Source organism: Heterocephalus glaber, unplaced genomic scaffold, assembly GCF_053883595.1.
Source record: "Heterocephalus glaber isolate CG9 unplaced genomic scaffold, H.glaber_assembly_v1.0 deba00001757, whole genome shotgun sequence".
In the NCBI taxonomy this organism is placed as follows: domain Eukaryota; kingdom Metazoa; phylum Chordata; class Mammalia; order Rodentia; family Bathyergidae; genus Heterocephalus; species Heterocephalus glaber.
This window is the reverse complement of record NW_028258454.1, coordinates 1,533,101-1,542,687: the sequence shown is the minus strand read 5'-3', so window position 1 is coordinate 1,542,687 and position 9,587 is coordinate 1,533,101. Positions and strand designations below refer to the sequence as shown.

Here is a 9,587-nt window from a genome sequence, read left to right as displayed (position 1 = left end):
ACACCCAGAATTTACTAATCTGCCAGGTGGTTCTTATTCAAATCAAGCTGACATAGGACAATTAATAATCATATCTTCTATCTCTCTCTCTCTAGGGCCTCTCTCCTTTTTGGGAGCTCTCACCACCCATAGGCTTGGCTTCTTCTTCTTTAGCTTCAGCTTTAGCCTCAGTTTTTAGTAATAGTTTTGTTCTATGGAGGGTCACTATCTTAGTTACTCTTCTCTTTGCTGAGACAAAATACTCAACACCCAAAGTTAAAGGAGGAAAAGTATATTTTGACTCAGTTTGTACAGGTTTCAGTCCATAGTCAGCTGGCTGCAAGGTAAAGTAGCATGGCAAAAAGGCATCACAGAGGAGAAACAGTCCAAGATAGGGTAAGCAGAAGGCAACAAAGCAGCAACAGCAGCAACAGCAACCAAGCCTACCTTTATATTTTATCCAGGCTACCCAGCCTTTGAGCAGTGCCATCCACACCAAGTGGGGCACCCTTAATGCCAGCATCTCACACTTAATCCCAACATCACACACACTAGATCCAGCCACCTTCCAAAAGCCCCACCTATGACTACATGAGGTTTTGGGGAGACATCTAGCCATAAAATTCTGCCCCTAGACCCCCGAAGACTCATGCATATTCCTTTATGCAAAAGGCATTTAGTCCATCTCTAAGAGTCAAAGTCCTAATAGTTTCAGCAATGGGGAAAAGTCCGAGTCTAAAGTCTCTTCTGAGACTTAAGACAAACTCTTAGTTGTAAGCTCCTGTACAAATGAAAAAAAAAAGTTAAACACTCCAACATAAACTGGCACAAGATAGACATTTCCATTCCAAAAAGTACAAAGAAGGGGACAGAAAGGAATGAACATAAAGCAAGACCAAAATTCAGCAGGACAAACATTAAATCTCATAGTTCTATGTCCAGTGTCTAGTGTAATCTGTGGCACATTGTGAACTCCAGAGGGCTTGGGTGGCTCTGCCCCACTTCTGGTGGTTATAGCTCTCATGGCTTCTCTCTTTGGCCAGCTTTTCTCACTCCTTGCAGCTTTCCTCAGATGATCCATGCTCTTGACTTCTCCAGCCTTCTGGCATCTGCACTGCAACTTCAGCTTCAGATTCACAACTTCACATACTTCCCCCTTAGGGACACACTGCCTGGCCTCCCAGGCCTTCTTCTGAAATCCAAATGGAAGCCTTCCTGACCCCACAACTCTTGCATTCTCCATGCACCTAAAATCAGCACCACATGGTTAATGCCATAGTCTGCTGCCAACTGGAGCAATACCCAGGCTTCCTTCTCTCTTGGCTGTTGTAGTTTAGTGCCTATGAACCAAATCCTGAGAAACAACTTCCCTAGGCTACCATCATTCTGGTATATGGTGTTCTGGGGCTTTCTTCTCAAAACAAAGTCTTTCACCTTTGCAGTTTTGAGGCTGCAAAGGGCACCATTCTGCTGGTTCTTGTGATGTACTCAGGTCTTGTTTTCTATTGTTCTGTTCCTTCTCAGCAACCAAGTTCTCCTCTTCTCCATCTTTGCAGTCCACAACTTTACTGTAGCTTCCTTTCTAGACAAACTCACAACATTTGGAGTCATCCTTCTAGCCTCTTTGCTCTTTATTCTCAACATAAATCTGGCTAAAAGTTCCCAACAGTTGCCATGCCACTGCCTCAACATTAGACTACCTTGAAATTTCTACCACAAGATTAATAAGTGTGTCAAAAAAAAAAGATTAATAAGTGTGTCACCTTTAGTTTCAGTCTCAGCCAAAGTCTCTGGGCATGAGCAGAATGCAGATAAATTTTCTGCCAAAACATAACATACATGATTTGGAGACCAGCAGCTAACATAGTTCTTCTTCCTAGCAGAAACCTGCTGAGCATAGTCTTTACTGGCAGCATTTCTATCAGCATTCTGGTCTTCTGAGCTCTGGACATAATTTCTCATCAAGTACATCTTAAAGCATTCCAAGGCTGCTTCTTCAGCCAGCATCTCTAAACCTTTATAGATTCTTCCCATAAGCCATTTTCAAAGGCTCCTGAACCATACAGTCAGGTACAGTCACAGCTACAATCCCACACCTGGTACCAAAATCTGTCTTAGTTACTTTTCTTATTGCTGAGACAAAATACTCAACAGCAAAAGTTAAAAGGGGAATAGCTTATTTTGGCTCACAGTTTGTAGAGGTTTCAGTCCATAGTTCACTGGCTCCAAGGTAGAGTGGCATCACAGAGGAGAAACAGTTCATGGCAGGCAGAAGGCAGCAAAGCAATAAAACAGCAGCAGCAGCAGCCAAGCCTGCTTTTATATTTTATCCAGTCTATCCACACTTTGAGGAATTCCAACCACACCTAAGGTGGGGAACCCTTAATCCCAGCATCACACATTCAATCCCAGCATCGCATCCTAGTTCCAGCTACGTCCAAAAAGCCCCACCTATGACCACTTGAAGCTTTGGAGGGATAACTATATATAAGCCATAACAGTCACAGTCACAGTTCACATTCCCATGGAAAAAATCTGGTTAAGTTGGCTTATCTTTCCATGGTAAAGTTGTATTACACGTAATTGCCCAGAGATGGATTGGCTGCCAAACTCAGAACCACGGGACCAGGTGGAGTGAGGGTGCTGGGGTGACCCACAAAACCTAACCGCACCCAATATACAACAAAAGAGGGAGCCAGGACAACTCCTTAAGAATGTCAGGAAGTAGACTTATATTGTAGGTAGAATTTCTTTATAAGTTTAACATTCATCTGAGTATCCCACCCTTTTTACTTACTGATTTTTAGTGGTAATTTAATGGCATGACATGAATCTAATGTTGTACTTTCATTATTGCTTCCTGCTGTTACAGTATCCAAAAAACTGGAAGAATCTAAACCTATTTCACAGAGGTAGAACCTAGAGATGGTAAGGGACTCTCCTAATGTTGCAGTGCTAATGAAAGGCAGAGATTAAAAGGGAGACCTCCCAATTCCCAACCAGGGACTTTGATCAGCACTTAACACCAGAACTGGGCTAGGGAGCATAGGTAGAATTTCTGATACTAGGAAATGTTTGCAACTGAGGGCATTTTCTCCTTCTCTTATGTAAGAAGACAAACCAAAAGGAAATAAATGGCAGGTTGAAGTGTTCTATAGAATTATTGTTATAAAACATTTAAAATGTAAAGTTGGCATCATTTTAAAACAAGTTATACAAAAAAAACTTTCCTATTTATTCATTTAACTGAACTCTAATAATTCAAAGAAATATATCAAAGAATTACTTCTGAGTGTTCTTTTTACTTTGTTGTACACAGCGCTAAGGCAGTCCTGTCAGCTTTTGTGCTCGTGTTTGACCTGCATTGCTAAATGCTTTGTGAGAAGGTATTCAGATGGCACCGTGTGATGTCAGCTTGCATTAACTCCTTCCCAAGGAGAGGTGCTCAGTATTCAGGCTGTGTTTGTCCTGGCACAATCTATTTAGATTTCAGATTCATTTCTGAAGGTTTACAAGTACTGTTTCTTCTGGAAGACTCTGGGTTTTTTTACAATTTTGTTTCTAAAGCAACCTTTGAAAGGACAATCATAATGTCCTATACAGCTGCTTTTTGGGAAATCATTAAGAAAATAAGAAGCATTTCAGAGAACTAAATAAAAATTTTAGTGAAAATTGATATTAAGCTTTATTATTTTCATCATAGATATATTATAAAAAGTTAAAATTATTACTTATTCACTAGGGAAAGATTTCTCAATGAAACAAATTCATTAGTAACATTATGTTTGTTTTTATGTAACAGAAAAGTCATTAATTTGTTTTCAGTTTTCAAATATAGGCTAGGTTCCTAAAATTATATGAAGTTTTTTAATTCGGTTATAATAATGACTGCATATTAGCAAACACCTACCATTTTGCTGATTGGGTCTCATAAACAACAAAATGAGATGAAAAAATATTTACTTCAAGTTTCATTTGAAAGAATGATGTAAATCACTCATTCATTACCCTGTCTTGCTTAGGAAACAATTAGGAGAAAAGTTTTATTAAGAGTCTAAATCTAGATTCTTGATGATTTCAAATGAATTCTTGGGATCCTCTATTCCCCCTGGAACCAATTATAATAATTTCAAGAATAGTCATATAACAACTAGAATTCAGCTGACTGATAAGGTCTTTTTCAAGTTTTGTCCTTTCCGCCTTTTTTCTCAAGCCGGTTTCTAGTTGGTTCTGTCAATACCAAGGGTTCTTGTATGACGGTTGCTGGGTAATTTTTACCTAATAGTTCAACTTCCACTTGTTGTCCCACTTCACTTAGCTCTATAGGGACATAAGCAAAAGCCAGACTCTTCTGGATGCTGTAGCTGTAGCTGCCAGATGTTGTGTTGCCAACCACCTGGAAAACAAAATCCAGCAGTCATCAGCATCTCAATCACAGCTGTGTGCTTCTCAGTTCCAGATGAAATGGCCTAAAATAGAGTCAGTTTACAGCATGATAGTCTTATGGAATGCTGAGGATGACACCAGCAATGGAGGAGGAAACTCCCATTAAAATTTTTTAATGAAAATTTCCAACTTATGAAAAATAATCTTTAAGGACACATTTGCATTACTGTGAAAATTCTCTTTTTAAAATAATAACACTTAGTTTCTTAATACCTGACATTATTTTGCTCAGTTTTACACTATAAGGGATTTGATGGGAAGAATAGAAGACTTTATTTTAAGCTTTAAAAATTTTATTATTAAATCAATATGGGAATGAGAGGGGAAATTTCTTTTTAAAAAAATCTTCCAAACTTGGTTAACTCTCTTTGTTGCAATATGGAAAACAGCCTGCCAATGAGCACTGAATTAAACTATGAATGGACTAGTATCCAATGTGAATCAATACTGTACATGAGAGGACATATATGGTGTGTGTTATTCATATACATATGCAGTATTTAACCATTTTTGCCAATTATAAGGCTCTTCAGCAAATGGTAACTTTAACAGTTTAGCTTTACCATACACAAAACATTTTGCTGGACACTGGAAAGATGAGTAGTGTTGCTATACCTGCCATCAAAAGCTTGGGAAATTAAGAGTGCTACAAGAAAATAGAGCCAGGAAGCCATGGCAGCAACATGACAGCTAACACTGAGCCAGGGTTTGTTTGGTTCTTTGAAGTGAGGTGGGCAGAGATGCAGAATGAAACCTTCCAAGGTGAGGAAAGATATGGAGTTGAAAATGAGGAAAGAGGCAAAAAAATCAACACTCAAGAGGATTAATTAAGGTAAGCGGAGATGACAAAGTAGAGAGCCATGCTAAATAAAAAATCAAAACCCAGGAGATATAAATAAAGATCTTATCCTATGAAAGGAAGAAGAATCCATATAACAAGCCTGATTAGAAGATAAGGCCCAGGATTTAGCTCAGTGCTTCCGTTGCCTGCCTCGCAAGTGCAAGATCCCAAGTTCGATCTCCGGTACCAAAAAAAAAAAAAAAGTGCCAATTAGAAGATAAGAGATAAGAGGGTTAATGAGAACAGATCTAAAGGAAATAATGTAAGAGAAGCTGAAGCACAGAATACAAAGAAACTGTCAAATCAAAACTCAAAACACTGCATTACGGAGTGAAAGGAAGACAGTTTGAGTTGTTTGGAGCAGCTTCTCCCGGTCACACAGCACCACTGCTCCTCAGGCTGCACTGGCTTGCTGTGTAGACTCCCAGAGCTGGAGGTCCACACATTCTTGCATGGGCAGCAGCCAGCCCAAGGCAGTCAGCTACCTCAGCAGATCCCTCTCCAGACGCCAGCCTTTTAGATCTCCACAGGGTGGACTGCAAGTGTAGACCTTATCTTTGTAGTTCCAGTTTTTAAATATCTCTTTGAATCCCCAAATCAAAGGCTCTCTGTATGATTTCTGAACTTATTATGGTAAGAACTGGTTGATTAAAGAAACTTGAATGCATGCATCTGGCATATTATTACAGCCAAAGTACAGCACATACTTTAAATTTCTTTATTCTTTTTGATCATAGGTGATAGAAGGCAGAGATTTGAGTCTGAGAAATGGGAGTTTTAATCATTGCTCCCCCCCACCCCCAACCCAATGTGGATTGAACCAGGACCTTCATACTGAGCTACATCTCCAGTCCTTTTTTTTTTTTTTTTTTTTGAGTTTTTATTTTGAGACATCTCTTCCTAACTCAATAAGTTGCTCAGGAAAGAAAAGGCTCAAATCCATACAATTAAGAACAAAAAAGGGGAAGTCAAAACAGACCCAGCAGAAATCCAGAGGATCATCAATATCTACTTTGAGAACCTGTACTCTAATAAAATGGAAAACACAGAAGAAATGGACAGATTCCTAGATACATACAAATTGCCAAAGTTGAATGAAGAAGATATAGAAATTCTAAACACCCCAATTACAATGAGTGAAATTGAAAATGCAATAAAATATTTACCAACAAAGAAAAGCCCAGGTCCTGATGGCTTCACTGCTGAATTCTACAAGACATTTAAAGAAGAATTATCACCATTACTCTTTAAACTCATCAAGGAAATTGAAAGGGAAGGAAGGCTTCCAGATTCATTCCTGAAAGCAAGTGTTACTTTGATTCCAAAACCAGGGAAAGACCCAACCAAAAAAGAGAACTACAGGCCAATCTCCCTAATGAACATAGATGAAAAAATCCTCAGTAAGGTACTGGCAAACAGAATACAGAGTGTCATCAAGGAGATCATACACCCTGACCAAGTCAGATTTATCCCAGGGATGCAGGATGGTTCAACATTCATAAATGAATAAATGTAATACACTATATATTAACAGAGTCAAGGACAAAAGTCATATGATCATCTCAATAGATGCAGAAAAAGCATTTGACAAAATCCAACACCCATTCATGTAAAAACTCTACAGAAAATTGGAATAGAAGGTCTTTATCTCAACCTGATTAAGGCTATCTATGAAAAACCAACAGCCAACATCATACTTACTGGTCAAAAACTGAAAACTTTCACGCTAAAATCAGGAACAAGACAAGGATGCCCACTATTACCACTCCTGTTCAATATTGTTCTGGAAACATTAGCCACAGCAATTAGAAAAGAGAAATAAATAAAAGGAATAAAGATAGGAAAGGAAGAAGTTAAACTGTCATTATTTGCTGATGATATGATACTTTACATAGAAGACCCAAAAAACTCTGCCAAAAGACTTCTAGACTTAATTGACAGATTCAGTAAAGTAGCTGGATATAAAGTCAACACTCAAAAAACAATAGCCTTCTTATATGCAAATAGCAGACTCACTGAGAGAGAAATTCGGGAAACAATTACTTTTACAATAGCATCCAAAAAAATGAAATATCTAGGAATCAATCTAACAAAGGAAGCAAAAGATCTCTACACTGAAAACTACAGCACCCTGAAAAAGGAGATTGAGGAGGACATAAGAAAATGGAAAGACATCCCTTGTTCCTGGGTAGGAAGAACCAATATAGTGAAAATGGCCATACTTCCACAAACTACTATATAGATTTAATGCAATGCTGATTGAAATTCTGAAATATACTTCAAAGAACTAGAGAAAACAATTCAAAAAATTCATTTGGAACCAGAAGAGACCTAGAATAGCAAAAGCAATTCTGGGCAACAGAGACATGGCTGGGGATATCACAATTCCCAACCTGCAACTCTACTACAAAGCTACTGTGATAAAAACAGCATGGTACTGGCAAAGAAACAGACCCAAGAATCAGTGGAATAGATTAGAAGACACAGAAACAACTCCGGACACACTCAGCCACCTCATCTTTGGCAAAGGAGCCAATCACCCTCATTGGAGGGAAGATAGCCTATTTAATAAATGGTGTTGGAAAAACTGGATTTCAACCTGCCAGAGATTAAAACTAGACCCGTATCTATCACCACGCACTAAACTAAGATCAAAGTGGATTAAAGATTTAATACTAAAACAGAAACACTAAATTTGCTGGAAGATATGTTAGGTAGAACTCTTGAAGATATTGGCATAGGAAAAAACTTTATGAACAAAACCTCAATAGCATGGAAACTAGCAGAAAGAATCAACAACTGGGATCTCATCTTATTAAAATGCTTCTGCCCTGCAAGAGAAACCACCAACAGAGCTAACAGACAACCTACAATGTGGGAAAAAATTTTTGGCAGCTGTAACTCAGACAAAGGGCTACTATCTAGAATATATAAAGAACTGAAAAAAATCAGACCCCCCAAATTCAAAGACCCAATTCAAAAGTGGGCATCTGAAATGAACAGACATTTTTCAGACAAAGAAGTAAAAGCAGAAAATAAACATATGAAAAAATGTTCAACATCACTGGTCATTTGAGAGATGCAGATGAAAACAACAATGAGATTCCACCTCACCCCACAAAGAATGGCTGCTATCAAGAAATCAACCAATAACAAATGCTGGCAGGGGTGTGGGGAGAAAGGAACCCTCCTCCATTGTGGGTGGAAGTGCAGACTGGTGCAACCACTATGAAAATCAGTAAGGAGATACTTCAAAGAACTAGGGCTGGAGGTCCCATTTGACCCAGTTATTCCCCTGCTGGGTATTTTCCCAAAAGAATTAGAAGAATCATACCACAAAGATATATGTGCACCCATGTTTATAGCGGCACAGTTTGTAATAGCTAAAGCTTGGAAACGGTCCAAGTGTCCATCAACTGGAAACTGGGTAAAGAAGATGTGTTATTTTTTATAAAATGAAGTACTACTCAGCCATAAAGAACGAGAAACTAGAGTCATTTATAGCTAAATGGATGCATATTGAGGCCATACTCTTAAGTGAAATAAATAGAACACACATGTGTAAATACCGAATAGTTTCTCTAGTGTGAGAAACTGAGAGTGTAAATAAGGATTAAAAGGATTAATAACTAATAATTGATACTTGGAAATAGGAAAAAGTCCAAAGGGGTAGGGGTGGTGGGAGGAGATGGAGAAAGGAAAGAATGGAAAGGAAAAATTATGAGAAAAGAAAAAAAAATTTAAACAAAGTCTGTGTAAATAGGGAAGGGTGGAGGGGTGAAGGGCGCACAGGTAATAGGGAAAAAATAAGAACCAAGGTACATCATGTACATGTACAAGCACCCAGTGATAAATGTAAATGTATTGTATACCTAAAATGTACCAAAAAAAGAATTTAAGCCCCCCCCCCCAAAATGATAAATGTCCTGGGCGGTAGATGTGCCAATTACCCTGATGTGGTCACTATGCATTGTGTACATGTATTGAAATGTCACACATCGTGTGTGCCCTGTAAATATGCACAATTACTATGTGTCAGTTAAAACTAAAAAATATTTTAAGGAAAGAGAGCTTTGGGAAAGAGGATCAAAAAGGGCCATCTACATGATAAAATGACCCTGCTAAGCATCAAAGAGCAGACAGGCCCATGTTAGGAAACTCTAAGACAGAATCCTAGAATTACTGGGTTGGTGGCTGTATAGGCAGATGGCAGGGGTCAAGAAAGATGAAATATACAGCATGTAAATGTGATTTGCACATTTGGCATAGGAAATAGTTTTTAAATGAAGCTTGGGTTTTCAGGTTTTTTAAACTTGAATTT

At 38.4% G+C, this 9,587-nt stretch overlaps 1 protein-coding gene across 6 annotated transcripts in view; it reads right to left on the bottom strand.

Moving 5' to 3' along the window:
* Nucleotides 1-2,134: 2,134 nt before the first annotated feature.
* Nucleotides 2,135-9,587, bottom strand: part of Dmgdh (dimethylglycine dehydrogenase) — a 70,370-nt gene continuing 62,917 nt past the window's right edge. For 5 of the 6 annotated variants that reach the window (XM_021248575.2, XM_087201172.1, XM_004870206.4 and 2 more), the window contains one exon: nucleotides 2,135-4,375. In XM_021248575.2, the coding sequence (XP_021104234.1) occupies nucleotides 4,160-4,375 (216 nt within the window). In that variant the 3' untranslated portion in view covers nucleotides 2,135-4,159. The remainder of the gene's footprint in view (nucleotides 4,376-9,587) is intronic. The other variant, XR_002391052.2, reaches the window with a different exon arrangement.